The 24,169-nt window shown below is 32.7% G+C and overlaps 1 protein-coding gene across 1 annotated transcript in view; it reads right to left on the bottom strand.

The window, feature by feature from the left end:
* Positions 1-24,169, bottom strand: part of LOC132752704 (uncharacterized) — a 136,171-nt gene that overhangs the window by 65,688 nt on the left and 46,314 nt on the right. The window contains exons 25-34 of the mRNA XM_060743068.1: positions 23,644-23,774; positions 21,144-21,608; positions 19,067-19,303; positions 17,577-17,704; positions 15,404-15,600; positions 11,285-11,349; positions 6,335-6,451; positions 5,546-5,692; positions 4,136-4,307; positions 1,205-1,471 (exon numbers count right to left, since the gene is read on the bottom strand). Coding sequence (XP_060599051.1) covers positions 1,205-1,471; positions 4,136-4,307; positions 5,546-5,692; positions 6,335-6,451; positions 11,285-11,349; positions 15,404-15,600; positions 17,577-17,704; positions 19,067-19,303; positions 21,144-21,608; positions 23,644-23,774 — 1,926 coding nt within the window. The remainder of the gene's footprint in view (positions 1-1,204; positions 1,472-4,135; positions 4,308-5,545; positions 5,693-6,334; positions 6,452-11,284; positions 11,350-15,403; positions 15,601-17,576; positions 17,705-19,066; positions 19,304-21,143; positions 21,609-23,643; positions 23,775-24,169) is intronic.

The following is a 24,169-nucleotide window of genomic DNA, read 5'->3' as shown; positions in this document are numbered from 1 at the left end:
TTGTATGAAGTTGTATTGAATTCCAACTACTAGTTTTCAAGTTATGCACTGGACAAAAAAGTAACAAAGGGCAATAATTAATAAATCCAAATAGAGTTATGGTTCTTATGCACTGCATTTCATCTCACTGCCCTTGACCATTGTATGAAGTTTCTTTGAATTCGAACCATTAATTTTCAAGTTATGACAATTAAAAGTAACAAAGGGCAATAACTCTGTAATTAGTCAAGAAAGAGTTATGGTTTCTAAGCACTGTGCTTTCTCTCAATATACTTGACCATTGTATAAAATTGTATTGAATTCAAACAAGTAGTTTTCAAGTTATGCTCTGGACAAGAAAAAAGCAATGGAAAAGTAAAAAAGGGCAATAACTCTATAATTACACTGGACAGATTTATGGTTCTTGTGCACTGTACTTCCTCTTATTGTGCTTGACCATTGTATGAAGTTGTTTTGAATTCCATCCTGCACTTTACAAGTTATGATCTGGATAAGGAAAAGTATCAAAGGGCAATAACTCTGTAATTTGTCAAAATGGTGCTATTGTTCTTGTACACTGCACTTCCTCTTAATGTGCTTGACCATTGTATGAAGTTGTCTTAAATTCCAACTAACAGTTTACAAGTTATGCTATGGACAAGGAAAAGTAACAAAGGGCAATAACTCTGTAATTAGCCAAGATGGAGTTATGGTTCTTATGCACTGCACTTCCTCTCAATGTCTTTGATCATAGTATGAAGTTGTATTGAATTCCAACCATTAGTCTTCAAGTTATGCTCTGGACAAAAAACAGCAATGGAAAAGTAACAAAGGGCAATAACTCTGTAATAACTTTAGATAGAGTTATAGTTCTTGTGTACTGCACTTCCTCCCATTGCCCCAGACCATTGTATGAAGTTGTTTTGAATTCCATCCAGTAGTTTTTAAGTTATGCTCCGGACAAGGAAAAGTAACAAAGGGCAATAACTCTGTAATTAGTCAAGATGGAGTTATGATTCTTGTGCACTGCACTTCCTCACAATATACTTGACCATTGTATGAAGTTATATTGAATTCCAACCATTTGTCTTCAAGTTATGCTCCGGACAAGGAAAATTCAACAGAGGGCTGGACCGACCGACCAACCCACCGACCACCGAGTGACTCCTATATACCCCCAAACTTTGATTTGGGGGTATAATAAATGAAATATGGAATGTCTTACTTGTAATCAAGTTGAAGGTTCCTGCTGGTGTAAACTGGTTCCTGGACATGCAGGGAATCTAATGATGCAGATAACATTCCGTAACTAGTCATTGAAATTCCAAGATGATGCCATTCTCCATCAAATAGAATACCCCTAAAAAGATCCTCCGTTTCAAATGATATACCAACTTTCGGATCCAACCCGTATCTTACATAAATTCCAGCCTTACTTACTGTTAGGCTAAAGTCAAACATCAAATCTTCTGGTAGTGTCGTTTCCTCTGTCCTGTCATAAATAATGATACTGATGATTTATCTCAACCTTTATATTTGCTGCTAATGCATATCTAACACTTACAACTTAGTATGACAGTGTATGACATCATAGTGTGACAGTGTATGACATCATAGTATGACAGTGTATGAAATGAAAGTATGTCAGTGCATGACATCATAGTATGACAGTGTATGACATTATAGTATGACGGTGTACGACATCATAATATGACAGAGTTTGACATCATAGAATGACAGTGTATGACATCAAAGTATGACAGTGCGTGACATCATAGTATGACAGTGTATGACAACATAGTATGACAGTGTACAACATCATAGAATGACAGTGTATGACCACATAATATAACAGTGTATGACATCAAAGTATGACATTGCCTGACATCATAGTATGACAGTGTATGACAACATAGTATGAAAGTGTATGACATTGTAGAATGACAGTGTATGACATCATTGAATGATTGTGTACAACACCATAGTATGACAGTGTATGACATCATAGTATGACAGTGCACGACATCATCGTATGACAGTGTTTGACATCAAAGTATGACAGTGTACAACATCATAGAATGACAGTGTATGACATCATAATATGACAGTGTATGACATCAAAGTATGACAGTGCCTGACATCATAGTATGACAGTGTATGACAACATAGTATGAAAGTGTATGACATTGTAGAATGACAATGTATGACATCATTGAATGATTGTGTACAACACCATAGTATGACAGTGTATGATATCATAGTATGACGGTGTATGACATCATAGAATGACAGTGTATGACAACATAATATGTCAGTGTATGACATCAGAGAATGACAGTGTATGACCACATAATATGACAGTGTATGACATCAAAGTATGACAGTGCGAAACATCATAGTATGACAGTGTATGACAACATAGTATGACAGTGTATGACATTGTAGAATGACAGTGTATGACAACATTGAATGATAGTGTACAACACCATAGTATGACAGTGTATGACATCATAGAATGACAGTGTATGACATCATAGTATGACAGTGTTTGACATTGTAGAATGACATTGTATGACAACATAGTATGACAATGTATGACATAGTATGACAGTGTACGACATTATAGTATGACACTGTGTGACATTATAGTATGACAATGTTTGGCATTATAGAATGACAGTATATGACATCATAGTATTACAGTGTATGACATCATAGTATGACTGTGTTTGACACCATAGTATGACAGTGTATGACTTTGAAGTATGACAGTGTATGACACAATAACCTCCTTGTAAGTCATGTCATATTCATATAAAAGATTCAATCAATAAAGTAGAATTAAGAATTTAGCTACTCATATAAATATTTTATTTGTTCATATAGTAAAGTTTAGTTCTAGTCTTACAGTTATTTTATCATAGTTATAAGATATAAATTTAAGATATGCAACATGATATACATGTTTATTACACACATTAATTCTATTAAGCTCATACTCATACAACAGGATAAGCCATTACTCGGAGCTCTGATTAAGTTTGATGAGTCCATAGCTAACTCACACTCAATATCTGTAATTTATGGCAACCATACACACAAAAGAGTTTACATATGAATAGATTTTTAGGTTATTTTTGTACATATTTTATTCAATAGAAGTATGTCCAAACACTATTAGAATGTGCATTCTGTAAATTATATACTTTTTGCAGAAATGTGAAAAGTGTGGATATTGATAATTCCAAGAAATTGGATGTTTGTTTTCTTTTTTGTTTTGTTTAGAGTTGCACCAACATAGTAGAAGTCAAATGGTGACAGTCCAGCTTTACTGGTGAAGGAAGATTCAGGTGCCCATTGGCACGAACAAGTACCCGAGAAGAAACACTGATGTTCTGTAAGGTAGCTGGATAGCTTCCCCACATCAAAGAATCCAAAGTATTTCGCACAAGCCCCAAGTGGTGAGGGACAGGTGATTTAAAATCAACATTTTTAACCGATCAGCCATGGACACCCAAAGATATTGCATCTAGTTGGAAAAAAATTCAAATACTGAGTTCAAGAAATGTGTTTATGATACCATATTTTATATGAACAGGAGTACCAGATCTTAACTTTTAATCTACAGATTACCATGGTAGACTTCGATCTCATGTGTACAAGTCATGTATTTCTATAGGTGTAGTCTTCTCTTTTTTTAATTTACCAAAATGATCTGATGTATTGTTCTCTTTCTAAATTTACCAAAATGATCTTTGTGTATTGTTCTCTTTTTTAATTTATCAAAATGATCTATCTTTTATATTGGTATATGAGATATGCAAAACAAATGCAAATAATAAAAGGCAAAGTAAAGGGAAAATTATCTTTTTTTCTGTTTTGTGTAATTTCTGCTTACGTGTCAACAGTTCATAATTTATTAGCTCAGGTGAGTAATGATACATTTATTTTTAAAAATGTGCCCAAATAAAAAATAAAATTTATCCAGTAAATTGCTAGAAATGACTTTTTTGAATGTTTTTATCTGGGAAACATGCCACTGGACCCCCCTATAAATGTTCTAAGTTTGAATATGAGCCGGCTACAGCCTTGAAGAATCAATATATATCATCATGATGATATAAATGATAGGAAAGTCCAGCAGTAGATTACTTACGCAAGTAAAGCAAACACAGTGCCTAGAGGAACTTCTGAGTTCACCATATGAACCCTTAGCCACATCATTACAGATAGCTCATCAGTTTTCAAGTGGAATAATGTCTGCAATGAAGCTGGCTTCTTGAGTTGATCTGCAGCATTTACCAACATTGTATAATCTGTTCTTGAATCTAGAATATACAAAATTTGTACATAAACAATAGGGAATTTACTTACTTTATCTTCTACAATCAATACAATGTTTATATCTAATATCAAGGAAATGTTTAAGATTGTCATTATATACAATAAGTGTACATACGGTATTTTTATTTTATTTATCTGTACTAACATTGGTAATTTAGTAGCAGTTTTAAAGCATTCTTTAAACAATTGTTAATTAGGAAGGACAGACACTGTCTCATTGTGCTTTAATACAACTTTCTGTTAAAATGTCCCTTGCAGAAAAATTATTTAAAGATATACACACAAAAAAATGGTTTTTCTGAGTTTAGAACAATTTAATTTAATATCAAACTACAACATGCATGTGCTATCAAGGCTCATCTGCTTAATGCAACATCTATTAACAAAAGCTGTTTGAGGAGCAACACACTGTACTAACATTAATTAAAGAAGTAAATTTGAATTAAAACACAAATTGACATCAACCTTGCATGTAGAAATAGTATGTGACAGGTAGAACTCATAAAGGTGCACCCACATATAAAGTCTGGCCACCGAGCCAGTGCTTAATTCAATGACTGCAGTCTGGGGCGCAGGGCAAAATTTAAGAAAAAGCGTGTTTTCGTCCAGCAACCCAACAGTTTTATCTTTTAAATTTCGCTCTGTACCCCTGCAGGGCGAAGTTTAAATTATTAAACTTCACCATGCGCCCTCGCTAATATGTCAGTTTTCACTCCGCACCCCCGTCATTTTAACTTGTAAATTTTTGACTTTTCGTCTGTCAGAGTCACAGGGCAAAAACAGGGATGGCACAAATCAGCCATCACAGTAAAGAGCTTGATGAGTACAGGAAGACCTGGCTCTATACTTGTAAAACATTCAAATAATCATAACTTCAATTTAGTTTTATCACTTTAAAGAGGAGAACATATAAAGAAATGGTGTCAAGTTTGTATTCTATGCTTTCAAACTTTGATTTGAAATTTGAATAATCATGTTAAAATGCTAGCTGCAATTGTTTATTTTACAGGCAAAGGATTTTGTAAAGGTAATTACATGTGTACAGATAATGTAAAAATAATGTACAGGTTAAGATAAATTTACAGGGTAAAGATAATAGTACAGGTATAGATAATTGTACAGGTAAAGGAAATGGTACAGGTAAAGAAAATGATACAGGTAAAGATAATGGTACAGGTAAAGCTGAACTTAAATTTTTCTAAAAACATGAAAATGTACTGACTTTTACAAGATGTTCCTGTCCATGTCCTCCCTTCTGTACATAGACAATCATGTGTTGATAGTGATGTTGCCTGACAAACAGCTCTGTTAAGACATGGAGTGTTGGCACATGGATCAGCTACTATCTCACATGTAGCACCACTGTAACCTACAAATCAGTGGGTTTAAATAATGGTACATTTTGATACTTTTAATAATCTAGTTGACATAGATCTGTTTAAAATTAGAACATGTCATTTTGTAATATACATAAGAAATACTATATCCCTAAAAGTAATTTCATCACTTAATAAGATGCGAGAAATGTCTGATTGCTCAGATAACTTCTACATTTAGAACACGAGTCTATCAGTAAATTATGATTATTAGTTATTTATCCGTTATCAAGCTAAATGTCTTCACATATACTCCTCTCTCTTTCAATGTGGACTAAACTATTCGTCTTTTTTTTACGAAAATTTCAAATATGTATGGAATAAGTCACAAACATTACAGACCAGGATCAGATGGCATGGATTGGCAGGCTGACTGATCTTGGACTGCACTGGTCGCATTGGTAAAATCTGTTGTCGTTAACAGTTATAGAATACATTAGTAACAGAGATTAACAATATATTTGGCATATCTCTTATTGAATTTAAAATAGCATATCACAGATCATTATTGTTTTTGTACACATTCAATACAATTTAGCTACCCTTCTATCATATTTAATCTGCTTCCATCAGTAAGAATTGCTCTACAAGTACTTTCAGTGCTTTGATAATAATATAGATAATTAGGTAAATACCTGGCATACACTCGCATTCATACCCTACTGGATTTAATTGTTTACATCGTCCATCATTCTTACATGGGTTGTCAGTGCACCAATCTTTCACAATCTCACATGATTTACCTTTGTAATCTGAAATGAAACTAACATTTATAAAAAAATCTACACTTAAGCAGATGTCACATTTTTGTTTTAATTCAAAGTAAAGGTTAGTTACTAACAAATATTGAAAAAAAACGTTAAAGTTCTTCATAATATTAATCCTTCGATTTAAGATGGACAGTGACATAAATTAGTCATATGAAAACTTTAATGAAGACATAAAGGATTGATTGGAAAACACTCTGTTGTTTTCATGCAGGAGAAAGGGCCATGAAGTGCCTGTGTACCTCATTTTAACATAAAACAAGAGGGCCATGATGGCCCTGAAGTCGCTCACCTGTACATAGGCCCCCGGAGCGGGGCCAGTTTAAACCCCGGGGCTTTTATTTGAACAAACTTGGTAGACAACCATTAGAAAAGGTTTCATGCTAAACATCTAAGGTCTAGCTTGTTTGGATTTTTAAAAGAAGATTTTTTTAAAGTTTTTTCTTTACACATATAGTTAAAAACAATGAAACACCTGGGGCAGGGCCAGTTTTGACCCCAGGGCTTTTATTTCAACAATATTTGTAGACACTTACTAGAAAATGTTTCATGCTTAATATCTAAACTCTAGCTATTTGAGTTTTTTCAAAAAAGATTTTTTAATTTTTGCTATAGTTTTACACATAAATTATAGGGAAAATGAATGACCTCCGGGGTGGGGCCAATTTCGACCCCAGGGCTTTTATTTGAACAAACTTTGTAGACACTCACTAGAAAATCTTTCATGCTTAATATCTAAACTCTATCTATTTGGTTTTTTCCAAAGAAGATTTTTTAAGTTTTTCCTATACACATATAAGGAAATTTGGAAAATCAATGACCCCCTGGGCCGAGCCAATTTTGACCCCAGGGCTCTTATTTGAACAAACTTGGTAGACATCCATTAGAACATGTTTATCTAAGCTCTAGCTCTTTGGGTTATTTAAAAGAAGATTTTTAAGTTTTTACTATATGCATATGGGGAAATCAATGACCCCCTGGGGTGGGGCAAATTTTGACCCCAGAGCTTTTATTTGAACAAACTTGGTAGACACCCATTAGAAGATGTTTCATGCTAAATATCTTAACTCTAGCTCTTTTGTTTCTTTAAAAGAAGATTTTTTAAGTTTTTACTATATGCATATAGGGAAAATCAATGACCCCCTGGGGCGGGGCCAATTTTGACCCAAGGGCTTTTATTTGAACAAACTTGGTAGACACTTACCAGAAGATGTTTCATGCCAAAAATCTAAGCTCTAGCTCTTTGGGTTTTTTAGAAGAAGATATTTTAAGTTTTTTTCTTTTGGTTGCCATGGCAACCAGAGTTCTACATGGAATTAAATTCTTTGAACAATTTTCAAAGGTGACCACCAAAGGAACATTCCTGTGAAGTTTGGATGAAATTGACTGAGTGGTTAATGAGGAGATGTCATTTAAAGTAAAAGTTTACGGACGACGGACGGACGAAAAGCGATCACAAAAGCTCACCCTGTCACTTTGTGACAGGTGAGCTAAAAACCAGTTAGGTAGAAATATGGTCTTAGTTGAGAAATTTTACATGTACGAGGGTTGTTCGATATATAATTAGACTATGTTCAACAGATGAATACAATACAAAATAACAAAGTTATTTCATTTCTAAATATAATCTGAAAATATTTAAGTAATGCATAAAACAGTTTTAAAGTTACAGAATTTATAAGAAAGTCATGTTTGCACTATCGGCCCCGCACAACAATATTTTGCGATGTCAGCTACGTCATTTGTGAAGTTAAGTCGCTATAATGTCTTCTCACATACGTAGCTTTTCAAAATATGCTCCAGAATATATGCTTAAATCTTTCGACAGTATGCGATGCGTACTTCCTACGCATGCATCAGCAATTTCGGCAAGCTCCCGCACCATTTAACGCATATCAGTATCAAGCCCTGACTGAATTGACGCGACTCTTGACGCTTTCACAGACTGTTTTCTACTGGACTTATGTTCGTCATGCAGGGATGGGTGTCCCTCAGAAAACATTTTGTACCACCTAAACACTAACATACGACAATCAAAGCAGAGAAGGCGCTGAATTTGTTTGGGTCTCAGAATGTCAGAAAAGTGAATGTTGTGAGATTATAAACCAATTTGTTTTTGTATAGTGCCACCAATGCTTTCCAGCATTTTAATTGTAGTAAATTGGCTATAAGACTAATTGAAACACTGATATTCAATTCAATGTTTATTTGACTTAAACAATTTGAAAACAAAATGAGTTGCCTTAACTAGGATTTGAACTACAGACCTCTCGCTTCCTAAGCGAGCGCGCAAACCCCTCTGCCACGGTGATATGTTAACGGCCTGAAGAAAACCATATTATTCTAAATAAGGGTTTGTAACGACGCTAACTGTTGTTTAACACAGACTGATGTAAATAATCATGGACCTTACTATATTCATGTATATCTATAAAGAATAAAACAATATAAGAAATCTTTTACCAAGCGGGAACTCATACATAATTTTGCTTGAAAATTAATGCGCCTGTCATTTGACCATCTTTACGCAGTGATCTCCCCTGAATTTTTCGGCGTCAGTGTACATATAAAGGGAAGTAACCACTTCAAAAAGCGGACTACTTTCGGCATTTGCAATTAACAGCATCAGAGTCTGAAATTTCTCTACCATTATTTGTTTGGTCTGAGGACCCAAACAAATAAAAACTGTCTTTCCCCTTTAAGCCTCTTGCAACATTGTAAATGTTTCCATCGCGGATTTGTCTAAATGCAAGCAAAACTTAATGTTCGCCCACACTTCAAGACGTTCTTCGTATATATATATATTTAAATGCATATATATATATATATATATATATATATATATATATATAAATAGATAAAATTATAATGTTTAAGAAATAACAAACTCTATGTAAATTCAGTAGCGCTTTCAATGCTTTCTTCGCATATCTTAAGCCGAAACTTTAATAAACAATAAACATATAAACAAATGACGTAATGTCATGAAAAAAAGCGGGAACGTTAAATGATAACATATTTCCCCGGCAAACACAATATGGTAATTTATACTGTAAAATTATAATATTACGGATTGTACGGATTATGCTTAATGTCCGTAATATTATAATTTTACAGTATAAATTACCATATTGTGTTTGCCGGGAAATACGTTATCATTTAACGTTCCCGCTTTTTTTCATGACATTACGTCATTTGTTTATATGTTTATTGTTTATTAAAGTTTCGGCTGAAGATATGCGAAGAAAGCATTGAAAGCGCTACTGAATTTACATAGAGTTTGTTATTTCTTAAACATTATAATTTTATCTATTTCAACACTGCACAAGGAACATTTATCACGTTTTAATATATATTAATATATATATATATATTTAGCAATAGAACAATCAGAACTACGGAAGACAAAACTAAAGACGGACGAAAAAGTCATACCATACGTGTCAACACATAATCCAAGGAATACCGAATTTTTCGCAGTTATACAAGAAAATCTACCAATTTTACAAAATGATGAAATAATGAAAGGAATTATTGAAAGAAGCCACATAATTAAAAGTAAAAGACAACCGGCTAATCTGAAAAAACTTTTGACCAGGGCACGATTTTCTTCAACACTGAGAAAGAATAAAATAATAAGATGCAGCAGTTTAAAATGCGGCCTGTGCAAACACTTGATAGAAGGAAATACATACCATATAATGGCCGCGAATTAAAAGTAAAATTCTCAGATCATGCGACATAAAAAATGTGAAAGTAAAATTCTCAGGATCATGCGACATAAAAAATGTAATCTATGCATTGAAATGTAATGGTTGTTCCAAAGATTATATTGGAGAAACTTCAAATTTAAGAAATCGAGTAACATTACACAGTCAACATATACGAAATCCAGACAATGCATTAATACCAGTCAGTCGACACATTGCAATTTGCGCAAGAGACATCACGCCAAAGTTTAATATAATGCCAATCTATAAAATGCGAGAAACAGACCTCTTCAATTATTTATTACAGTTTTGTTAATAAACAATTGCAATGTAAACTGGAAAAGGCATCGCTTCATTCTTTTTTCCCCGCTATATATATATAGGTCTGTCTGGTTATTTTAAAGGGTTATCCTTAAAGATTATTATGTTCAAGTTTGAAGACAATCCATTCAAAAATAACAAAGTTACAGCCAATAATAGCAAGAACCAGCAAAATTTAGAGTTTTGACCTTGAAGGTCAAGGTTAGTGTGGTCTACTGAAAGGTCTTGTCCCAAGGGTTGTTGTGGCCAAGTTTGAAGACAATACACCAAGAACTAAAAAAGTTATGATCCAGGTACAAGTTTGCGAACGGCAACAGAAACGCCGCCGCGACTATAACAATACCCCTACTTTTTTTTCAAAAAAAGGCGAGCTAAAAATTATTTCTTACTTAACATTATATTATAAGTTACATCTTTATAAGACAGAACGGACAGGGGCGATAACACGTTACTATTGTTATTGAAATGATCATAATTTCTATGTCAAGTTATATTGTCTACCAATGCCTATAATCTGATCAAGAATAAGTTATACCACATTTTGTTATATTTCATGTTAGAATAAAAAATAAATGAGGACCGTCTCATTATATATTGAACAGCCCTTGTAGAATTAAAATGTCCCTTAAATAACATGATCAACCTACATTTGTGATGTGTAACTGATTTAAAGTCAGGGACAATAACTTCTTAGCTTTAAAGAACCCTTACAAAGAACATTTACTATGGTCTATACAAAATCTGTTATAATTTCAATATTGATATGTGCTTGTAATCCTTTGCTTACTTTCTGGACAGTTTCTTCTGTAGTTTTTTAAAACCCAAACACTGAAAATTTTTTTCTCCCCAAAACTGTATAGAATGAAAATTTTTTAAAAGAATAGTTCCGATAACCGGCAGTGTTTCACTGTTTTTAAACAAAATTCTTACTTTTACACAAATTTAAAACCCTTTTGAAATTTAGTTTCACCCCCTTTTCACCCCTGTCCCTCCTTCCTCCCCTAAACATGCCTTGTCATCACTACAAACAATAAAAAAAACCTGTTTTTCATAAATTGGGTGAAACCCAAAAAATGTAGGGAAAAAAAATTAAAAAAAATACTAAACCCAAACATTTCTTTTTCAAAAAAATCTTGCAATTACTTTTTTTATTCATCATTACAAAGTTCCAATATTAAATGTAAAGGTTTGTCCTAATGTTCCCGGGGGGCCCATTTTTACTTTTTAAATTTTTTAAGTTAAAATAGGAAATCATATAATTACATGTAAGGCAAGTTTTTTCTTGAATTATGTGAAGTATAGAAGTTTGAATATGATTTTTATAGCAAACCCCCATATGTAAAAATGTCAAAGTCTATATCATTTTAATTTTTAATATTGTTTAAAATGGGACGGTTTTTTATGACCAGGAAGGATCACGAAAAAAAGTTTATTATTATTTATAACAAAGTAAAATTTTACTGAAAAAAACGACCAATCTTTATAAAACAATCGAAAAAATAAGGTAATCGGGAAGGATAAAAAATTCCCAAAGACGACATCTACTGCAAATGTCAAAGGCGGTACCGAGCAATTTTTGACAATTTTGGAAAACGGGGCATCCCTCGTATTAGCTCGAAAATCAGGAAAAGTTGAAATCATAAAAAAATAAAAAAGAGCAAACATTCCTGAAAAAAGTAATGACCCGTGTGCGTTTAAAATTTGGTACCAAAATGTTAACGGGGGTGGGAGATAAAAACCCAGTTTTTTCAGGGAGAATAAATATTTTGGGAAAATGAAATCAACGTCATTTCTTTAAAAATTTTGCAGGCCTCGATGTACATTTTTAAAATTTTTTATATTTTTTAAATTTAGTACAAAACAAAAATTGAAAAATAACATATAAGAAAAAAAAAAATAAGGGCTTTTTCATCGAATCTACAATTTTTTTTTAAATTAAAATCATCCGAAAATTTTCGGGCACACCTCGTGAATGGCCCTTTTTTTAAAATTTTCATCTTTTAGAGCAAATTTTTAACTAACCTTAGACATGCATTGTTTTTGTTTTCCGTCATTATAAAACTACCCATTATTTTACAACATCTTTTTAAAATTTTTTACACAAAAGGGGCTTTTTACTTTATCTCCCTGTACTCCGCCTTTTACTCACGGGAAAAAAAAAAATTTTTTAAAAAAGTTTTAAATTTTTTAAACAACTAACAAAAAATTTAAAAGTGAAAATATTTTTTAAAATTTAGGGCATATTTGAAGAATTTTGAAGTGTAAACTAGATAAAGTTCACTTGTAAATCTAAAATAGCATAAAAAATATATATATATTAGCTTGATTGTTATGAATACTTGAAGCTTATTTGATTAAACCCTTAAAGTCAATTTTATGAAGATACAGGTAACTAAAACCAATGACTTTTATACATACAGGAAACTGAAAACTACAACTTTTATACTTATAAGTAACTAAACACTACAACATTCATATATGCAGGAAATTAAAAACTACAACTGCAATACATACAGAAAACAAAAAACTACAACTTTAATACATATGGTAACATAAAAACTACAACTTCAATACATATGGTAACCTAAAAACTACAACTTTAATACATACAGAAAACTAAAAAACTACAACTTTAATACATACAGGAAATTAAAAACTACAACTTCAATACATACAGAAAACTAAAAACTACAACTTTAATACATACAGGAAACTAAAAAACTATAATACATATGGTAACCTAAAAACTACAACTTCAATACATACAGGAAACTAAAAAACTACAACTTCAATACATATGGTAACCTAAAAACTACAACTTCAATACATACAGGAAACTAAAAACTACAACTTCAATACATATGGAAAGTAAGAAAAATCTCTAACTTGCCGTACATAATCAAAAACGCTAATTTAAATTTGCCGTAGCTTTCAGCCTTGCTGCATTCTTCAGTAGCATTTATTTTAGGTACAAATATATCAAAAGAAAACAATGAAAGTGACGTAACGTCAATGAAGGGCGCCCACCGTGGACTTGTTTGCCACTGTCGCGTTATTCTTTGGTATTTACTCCATAATTATGGTCTATATGTTCTTAATTTATTTTTCCACAAATTTTCTATTGTTTTTCGGTATTTGTCATTCCTGTATAGCCCCATTATTGTAAAATCATTAACTGTGTGGTCGTTCGTGTAAAAACACGCCACTAACTGATCGTTGTATTTGGTTCATATTCTGGATAAATAATTTTAAAAGCAGATGTCTTTGGTACAACGTATCCCCTGTTTCACCTAAATAAATATAAAGTTTGCAACGCTTACAATACTGCATACACTACATTCGTAGATTTACACATGATCCGATTGCGTACCTTGTACGAAGCCGCATTCACATCAATAAATGTATTTGATTCAATGACGTATGGACAAATCGCACACTTTTTTGATCTGCAAGGCGCGCAGGAATTGGGCTGTTGAAAGAATAATTTGTTGTGTTTTCATGAACAAGAATGTTCTGTATGGTTATTGTATTGTATGGATATATACATATATACCACTTTAATTCACACAGAAAACTAAAAATTACAACTTCCATACCAGAAAATAAAAACTACAACTTCCATACATAGGTAAAGGAAAAACTACAACTTCAATACATACAGGGAACTAAAAACTACAACTTCCATACATACAGGAACTATAAATTACAACTTTAGTTCATTATTTTATTTTTCTTTTGTAACCTTTATCACTGTGCATATTCAGTAAGGCAGGAATGTGCAATTAAAGTAAAAGTAACGCAAAATCATTGCAACGCTATAGATAAAACGAATGACGAACCAAAATATGTTATTCCCAATCAAATTTTAATGAACCTGTAACACAATTTCTTTATGGCTTTAAATCATAAATATGATGTTCAAATTCAGGTTAATCAAATTTTTAAGTTCCAAAAAGCATTATTTATAAAGATATTACCGAAGTTAACATTTGTACCATTGTAAATAACGGTAATATATATTTATATATATATTTATATATATATAATTTCACTTAAGTACAACCTCAATTACAACATACAGGATCCTTAAGAAATAAATTAGCCCATACGGCTGCTACAACATTATACTTTAAACAGCATTGCATTTTTTGTCTGGAATATGTTTACCTTTTTAGATCATTCCTAAGAAAGACAACATGATTACTGTTTTGAAGGTGACTTTTGTGTTTCGTAAAATAGATATGTACACTTAAGACTATATTTTTTCATTTTCTGTATACCTAAGACATTTGTCAAACTACAAGTGTCATATAACAATATGAAGGAAGCTGGTAAAATAGGATTTAGCTACTGATAATGAGATAACGCCGTTGCTTCAGTGTTTCAGTCACGATTTCGGCGTTACCTGGTAGAAATGGTCTTAATTACGTTTTATCTGCTGAACTTAATGTTATATGACACGAGTAGATTGGAAAAACAGGTACATCGAATATAAATAATCATATTAGGTAATACGTACATTATTTATTTAAAGATATCAATGAAACTAAAAGTCGCCATCAATACGCTAGTCAGGTCTTCATTTTCATGAATGATCTTGAAAAATAAACATTTTCATGGAAATTTTTGATGAGGTTTAAAGTATATATATCTCAGCAACCATATGCCCTAACTCAATTATTCCAATTTAGTGTATAATAAAAAATATTGGACCATTTACTTTTAATTGTGGTGCTCGTTTATAAATTAGCCATTAAATTGCACAATTATGCATTATACTTTTGCACAATTCCTGCATTATTTGCACATTCCTGTGTTACTGGATATATTACACAGTGTTTATATTGAAAACTTATCTATACATTTTAAAAGGCTGCTTGTCAATTTGATAAACTGAGTTACACACCTGCAAAATGAAGTTTCTTGTAAGCTTATACATTTTCCTCCATTTTGGCATGTTAGAATTCCAGCACAATTATCTTTCATTTTTTCACACAAGTCTCCTGTATACCCTGTCTCGCACTCACATTCAAAGCTGTTTTTACCATTGGTACATTTCCCACCATGTTGACATGGGTTGCTTGAGCATTCATTGAAATCAGTCTTTGTGGAGAGAAAATAAAGAACAAGATAAATAACAAAACAATTTAGAACAGAAAATATTTTAACAGTTTAAAGCAATAAAAGATAATGATATAAATGTGTTGTCATGCCAAGGAAGCCCCCGCATGCAGCCAAAATTTCAGATGTTATAATATTTAGTTCGAAATTTGTTTGCACCAACTATTTTTTTCATTTTAAGTTCAAAGTCCTTAAAACTATTCAATGTTAGCACAAACCATTTTTATACAAAGTTCAAGGCACTGAAAGTATTCAGTGTTAACCTTTTGTAAATTGCATATTTGTAGCAAAAATAATGACTACATACATTTAAAAAAAAGTATGAGTGCTGAAACTGAAAATTCAAAAATTTTCCAAAATTCAAGAGATAACTTTGTCCAAAATTATTGAACCATGACCAAATTCAAACTTGAACTGCTTATCCCTAAGATGTATCTATATGTAAAATTTCAGTTGAATGTGTACCACCTTTGGGGAGATAATGAACAGAAACTGAAAATTTTTCTTTCAAAGTTACATGTAAAAGGGCATTACCGCTTAAAATCATCAAACCATGATCAAATTTGAACTTGACCTGCGCATTCCATTGACATATCCATATGTCAAATTTAATGTGTAATACCGTTGGGGAAATAATGAACGGAAACTGGAAATTTCATATCATTTTCAAAGTGAAAGGGGCATAACTCTACCAAATTCATCAAACCATGACCAAATTCAAACTTGACCTGCGCATTCCTTTGAAGTATCCATACATATGCATGTCAAATTTGAGTTGACTGTGTAATACAGTTTAGGGAGATAATGAACGGAAAATGAAAATTTCCTCAAGGGGCATAACTCTGTCAAAAATCATTGGAGCAAGACCAAATTCAAATTTGACCTGTATTTTTGATAATATATCTTATGTCAAATTTGAGTTGAATGTGTGCAACCGTTACTAAGATAACGATGTGTAACATAGCATTTCTATGTCAAAATGTTTTTAGGGTATTAATTATGAAAACATTAATTATTTCAATATTCAAAAATTAACATACATTTTTAATAATCATTAAAAGAATTTCATTGTTGTATAAATATTTTGATAAAAATGACTTTCAGATTCTTAACTGATAAATTGTACAACTATAGTATAAACATGTCATAGTGGTCAATAAGGAAATATTATCACCTTTTGATTTCAATACTTTATGGCTTAATTCTCTATTTCATAGTCTTTTATCAAACAAGCCATACTTGATTATCTTTTGACATTTATTGCTAATATTGCTTATTTAGGCTTAATTCCTATGACAACTCTTTCTAAATAATTTATATTGTTTCTTTTTATATTTTAAATTAGTCTTATTCTAATTTGGGAACATTCAACATCTTAAGGTCTTATTTTTAATTTCAGAACTCAGAACATCTAAAAGTCTTATTTTGTATTTTGGAGTTACAACATCTTATAGTCTTATCTTAGAAAATAAATAAGTAAAATTAACTTAGGCAAATTCAGGTGCTAGCTGTGAAAATATATATGAGTGGACTATATTATAATTTTATATCTGAGAACTTTAAATCACTTTAAAGAAATAAATGAAATAACATCAACACTGGACTTTCGTGCCATTTATGCCATCATTTAACAAAGAGGATACTGGATAATAATACACCAGTATCCCACACACACCAACCAACCGAGGGTTCACACACACCAAGCAACCGAGGGTTTCCATGTAGGGCGCTCACTACGCCAGCGAGTCCAATTCCCAAACAACACCCCAAAGCGAAGGCCCTGCCGGCGACCCTCCGCTACAGATGACTGAATGACAGAAAGTCAGAATGACAGAACAGGGTAACACTATATGCCCCAGCCATTTTATAGCGGGGGCTTAATAAAAAATATCCTGGAAATTCATTTGAAAAGAAGTGATAAAGTCATTTAAGTATGTATGCTTAGATGTGAGACTTACCTCACAATCATCACCAACATATCCAGCTTTACATATACATTCAAACCCGTCTATTCTGTCTTCACATCTACCATTTTCTAACTTGCATGAGCCAGGGCAATCATTAATGTTGTTTTCACATCTGCTACCTGTTAATAGAAAATATCTGTGAAATCAGTGAATGCTAATAAATAAAATCATCATATCATTTTTCCCTTCTCCAAGTTCTTCTGTCAAGGGCTTGTTAGCTTGTAAACATAAATATTATTTACTAAGAATCAATTAAGTTGTAAAGTCTCACTTTTTAGAAGTAAATGAGTAACAACTGAATTCTATAGAAGATCAACCATTTCATGTTTGTCTACATGTTTGTCTACATTATTACATATAAATGACTAGTTCAATAATATGATACAATTGATTCTACCTGTATTACATTTAAACAATGATGGTCATTTTCAAACTATATTCAAACTATATTCAAATCAATCAAATTAAAATCCAGCTCCTTAATTATCCACTGAATGTAAAAAATACGTAGGCTCCACTGTATGAAAAAAGTAGGATCCACTGTATGTAAAAAATAAATAGGCTCCACTGTATTTAAAAACAAGAAGGCCAGGATAGCCCTAGATCGCTCACCTGACCCATCGAACTCATTCGCACAATTACCTACACAAGCATTCTCAGACCAAGTTTCTTGACAGGTGAGTCAAAAATGTGCCCACTAGTGTTAACAAGGATTATCAATATTTGAGCAGTATGACCTATATTTTGACCCCAGGTGACCCATATTCAAACTTGACCTAGAAATCATCTTATCAAACTTTCAGACCAATTTCCATGATATTTGGATCAAAACAATAGCCACTAGAGTGTTAACAAGATTTTTCTATTTTTAGCTCCTGTGACCTAGTTTTTCATTCGAGATGACCCATGTTTGAGCTCATCTGAGCATTTACCTAGACAAGCATCCTAACCATGTTTGATGATAAACGAGTAAAAAATGTGACCACTAGATTGTTAAAAAGGTTTTTCTATTTTCAGCCTCTGTGACCTAGTTTTTCATCTGAGATGACCCATGTTCAAACTCATCCGAGCAATTACCTATACAAGCATCCTGACCAGGTTTGATGATGATCGAGTCAAAAATGTGACCGCTAGTGTTAACAAGGTTTTTCTATTTTTAGCTCCTGTGACCTTGTTTTTCATCTGAGATGACCCATGTAGAACTCATCCAAGATATTACCTACATGCAGATAAGCATCCTGACCAAGTTTGATGATATTTGAGGCAAAATTGTGACTGCTAGAGTGTAAACAAGGTGTTATCTATTTTTAGCTCCTGTGACCTAGTTTTTCATCCGAGATAATCCATGTTCACACTCATTTAAGCAATTACCTAGACATGCATCCTGACCAAGTTTGATGATGATTGAGTAAAAAATGTGACCGCTAGAGTGTTAACAAATTTTATTTCATACCATAAATTTCATAAAGAAAAGATCTTACCATTAAAGCCATCTTTACACTTGCAAGTGTATGTCTGGTCACCATCTACACATTCAGCTTCATTTAAACACTGATTACCTACACAGTCATCAATACTGTGTTGACAGAGAGAGCCAGTGTAACCAGGTTTACAACTACATACACTGTCAAGATTACCATTAGTATTTTGACAAGTTCCTTCATTACAATCCACAACATCACATGGTACTCTAACCTGGTCACAAGCATATCCCACATCTGTTGATTATATCAATATTCAAATATATACATGAGTATTTTAAATGTTGGCAAAGGACTGGACACAAACTCAAGCTGCATTGTAAGACTACATGTGTATATAACAAAATCAATTCCTTGTAGTGATGTCAAACTTTGAGCTTTAAAGAACTAAATCTTTTCTGCTACAGATCATCTTCTTATGTTGATCAAGTTAGCCAGTCTATTTTTAAAACCCATCATGGATGCAGAAGTTATGAGTTAAAGACATGAAATTTGTATTGTTTACTTGTAAAATCCAATCAGACATGCAGCAGTTATGGACAGGAAACAAAACACATAAACATTTTTAAATTTAAATCCACTAACACATAAATCTACAGAGATAAGGATAACACTTTCTGCCCCCCCCCCATATAATTGTGGGGGTGGTTAAATAAAATAAGGGTCATAATTTCAGTGTATCTAAACTTCCTATGTTCATGCATTTTGAAGAATGACAATTAACATGAATAACAGATGTTTGACTGTATACAAGAATAAAAGTTTGACTGTAAACAGGAATAATAGAGGTGAAACCATGTACATGAAGAAAATGGTTGACTGTGTACAGGATAAGTCAATGTTTGAATGTGTACATGAACAACACAGATCTAACTGTGTACATGAACATAACAGATTTAACAGTGTACATGAACAACACAGATTTTATTTTGTTCATGAAGTTCAAAGATTTGACTGTGTACATAAACAATACATAGTTAACTGTGTACATGAACAACACAGAATTAATAGTGTACATGAACAACACAGATTTAACTGTGTTTATGAAGTACAAAGAATTGACTGTGTGCATAACGCAGAATTAACTGTGTACAATGTCATGAACAACACAGAATTAACAGTGTACATGAACAACACAGATTTAACTGTGTTTATGAAGTACAAAGGTTTGATTGTGTACATAACACATATTTAAATGTGTACATGAACAACACAGATTTAACTGTGTACATGAATAACACAGATTTAACTGTGTTCATGAATTACAAAGGTTTGACTGTGTACATTAATATTAGAGATTTGATTGCATATATAGCAAGGGGGCTATTGGCACCAATGCGCTCACCTGAGTACTAAATGCAATTGATATACAAAAGTGAAGTTACCAGGTCAGGTTAGAGGACCTATAGGTGATATAACATACCAAATATCTATGATCTAAGTCTTGTACCTTCAGACATGTAGATTTTTTATGTTTTTACTATATACATATAAGGAAAACCTATGACCCCCCGGGACGGGCCAATTTTGACCCCCAGGGCTATAATTTGAACAACTTTGGTAGAAGACCTATAGGTGACATCAATAATTATGCCAAATATCAAAGCTCTAGGCCTTGTACTTTCAGACAAGAAGACTTTTTAAGTTTGCATTTTTTAACACCTTTTCTAGCCCTGTGACCTACTTATGCAACAGACCAAAACCATTTGAACAATTTTGGCAGGGGACCACCCAAGGATCATTCCTGTAAAGTTTGGTTACTGTGCAGTCATTGGTTTTTGAGGAGATGCTGTTAAAAGAAATTGTTGACGACACACGGACACACAACAATTGGGGATCACAATAGCTCACCATGAGCAAGTTGTGCTCAGGTGAGCTAAAACAGCATTTAACTTTGTGCATAAAGAAAATATGTTTGACTTAATACAAGAAGAGTAAATGTTTAAATGTATCCATGATCAAAAAAGGTTTGATTGTATTCATGAAGACTAAGGTTAAAGATAAAAAATATTGATGTATACAATTAGAATTAAGGCTTAAATATATACATGAAAATTAAAATATTTAAATTTCTCACCTGGTTTGTTATTACAATTTTTTCGAATTTCAAATGAAGAATCTTCTGTCTGTTCCCCTGTATAGGTGTTGTCATACATTTGGCAATTTGGAGTAAGATCATTGTTAAAGATGGCATAAAAACATTCCCGATTGTCCTTACATGCTGTTTTACATTGTTCAATGTCACTAACACTTTTACTGGAAACATTTTTTCCTGCTGTAGAAGCTTGTCCTTCAGTAACAACCATCTCACATCTATACCAAGTTTCAAACAGAGCTGTGTCACATGTACACACTCCCTCCATTCTGTCCAGACTGTTATAACATACATTATCTCCCTTACAGTCATTGCTTAAACAGAAGTCTGGAGTATTCTCACAGTTTGTACCTCCAAAGCCAGACTTACATTGACATTCATAGCTATCGACCAGATCAACACATACCCCACCATACGCACAGGCATTAGGGTTGTTGTCACAGTCATCTGAAACATAAAATATGAAATATTAAACCAAATGATATGATTTTTGGGACAAGCTGACATCCAGAACATAATATAACAGAACAAGCAACTAAAAACTTGATAAATGGTCTTATATTGACAGATCAATCAATAAGCCTAGTGTTCAAATGCCATTACTAAAACATTACAAATTTTCATAGCATCATGTTTATATTATTCAAGCATGAAATGGCCTTTAAAATCTTATATTTCTTTTAGTTTTACTATTTCATACAAAACTAAAAATGTGTCCATAGGACACGGCTGCCCCCACACTCCACTGTTTTGTCAATCTTATGACTCTAGGTCAAATATGCTACATGTGCCACAAGTTGAAAACTAAAAATCTTTTACTAAGAAATGGCAAGAACATTACAAATACTGAATAAATCCACAAGTGAACCCCAAGGTACATAAGTAAACATGCTGACCAACATTCTTGTAAACTTTCAGGCCTACAGGTCAAATAATTTTTGAGCTATGCTTGAACAAGTTAAAAATTGCAAATTTATACTAAGTCAAGGGCAATAACTCAACTGAAAAAATCCACATGCAAATACCAGAATAACTCTGACAAAACAGAATAAATCCACAAGCAAAACTTCACATGCTGATCAACATTCCTGTAAAGTTTCATGACTCTAGGTCAAATATTGTTCGTTTTACATGCAACACAAGTTGAAAATTGTAATTTTTTACTACCTCAAGGGCAATAACTCTAACAATAATGAACATATCCACACGAAAATACATAGGTGCACAGCTTCGCATGTTGTACAACAGTCCTGTAAAGTTTTATGACTCAAATACTTTTGAGCTATGTTCCACACAAGTTGAAAATTGCAAATTTTTACTAAACCAAGGGCAGTAACTCTAAAAATACTAAATATATCACCACAAAAATACCCAGGTACACAACTACACATGCTGATCAACGTTTCTGTAAAGTTTCATGACTCAAGTCCAAATACTTTGTAGCTATGTGCACCACAAGTTGAAAATTGCAAATTTTTACTAAGCCAAGGACAGTAACTCTAAAAATACTAAATATATCCACACAAAAATACCCAGGTATACAACTACACATGCTAATCAACGTTTCTGTAAAGTTTCATGACTCTAGGTCAAATACTTTTTGAGCTACGTGTGACACATGTTGAAAATTGCAAATTTTTACTAAGTCAAGGGTAACAACTCTATTAATACTAAATATATCCACAGGAAAATAACCAAGTGCACAACTTCACATGCTGATCAACATTTCTGTAAAGCTTACTGACTCAAGGTCAAATACTTTTGAGCTACGTGCAACACAAGTTGAAAATTGCAAATTTTTTCTTAGCCAAGGGCAATAACTCTAAAAATACTGAATATATCCCCACGAAAATCCCAAGGTGCACAACTACACATGCTGATCATCATATCTGTAAATGTTCATGGCTCTAGGTCAAAACCTGTTTGACACAAAATGAGAACGGACGGACGAACTGAATGGTGGACATACGGACGGACAAGGGTAAATCTAAATGCCCCCCCACTAAAGTGGGGGCACAAAAAGTTCCTTTACACAATAGACAACAAAATTAAATGGAGGCACAACCCCCTTAAGGCAAGACAACGATTATAATCATGTTTGTCACATTGTACTATATTCTAGCCGACATATTAAAGTAATTCTTTGCTTTACTTAAAATACAAAATGTAAGGTGCCTCTGCATGCTTGTGGGGAGCTGGTATAGATATACATTTTAGCATAAAATGTGGGGAGTCAGTATAGGTATGATTTTAGGCATAAAATGTGGGGAGCTGGCAAAGGTATAATTTTAAGCATGAAATGTAGGGAGCCAGTGCAGGTATAATTTTAAGCATGAAATGTGGGGAGCCATATTATTTTAAGTAAAATATGACTTGTAAATTGTGACTTATATACAACGTTGTCAGTAAATCATAAATAAACACAAAAATACATAAATATACGTATGCTAAATTCATTCTCTAATGTACTACAATAACTTACCTATGTTGTTTTCACAATTTACACCATCATAACCATCAAAGCAGGAACATTCATATCTCACAGATCCAAAGGGAGTACATGTGCCATGTTCACATGGGTTTGAATTGCATGGGCTGTTTGCAACATCACATCTTCAAATAGTTAATAAAGATAAATTCACCATAAATTTGACAAATCATACAAAGCAAAGAAAAACAAAATTTGTCTCATAAAAATATGTTCTTGATTCATGTTCAGCTAAACCATTTTTTTAAACCATCTTTTACTAATCACATCATTGAGTTTACAAATTGTTTCCATAAGTTAACATAAATATAGGACACCGGAATATCATACCTACATAAGTGGTATGCTGTTTCACAGTTATAGTCATTGTCTGCCTTGGTCTGAATGTATGTAGTTGGGAATAGCAAAAATATTGATTGAAGAAGTTATCTCAAGATTTGGTATTCCCAACTACATACATTTAGACCAAGGCAGACAATTTGAAAGTCAGCTTTTCGCTGAAATGTGTGAACTTTTACAA

Source organism: Ruditapes philippinarum, unplaced genomic scaffold (genome assembly GCF_026571515.1).
Source record: "Ruditapes philippinarum isolate M1 unplaced genomic scaffold, ASM2657151v2 ctg170_1_1_1_1, whole genome shotgun sequence".
NCBI classification, from domain to species: Eukaryota; Metazoa; Mollusca; class Bivalvia; order Venerida; family Veneridae; genus Ruditapes; species Ruditapes philippinarum.
The sequence above is the reverse complement of the archived record's forward strand: the minus strand, read 5'-3'. Positions and strand labels throughout refer to the sequence as shown.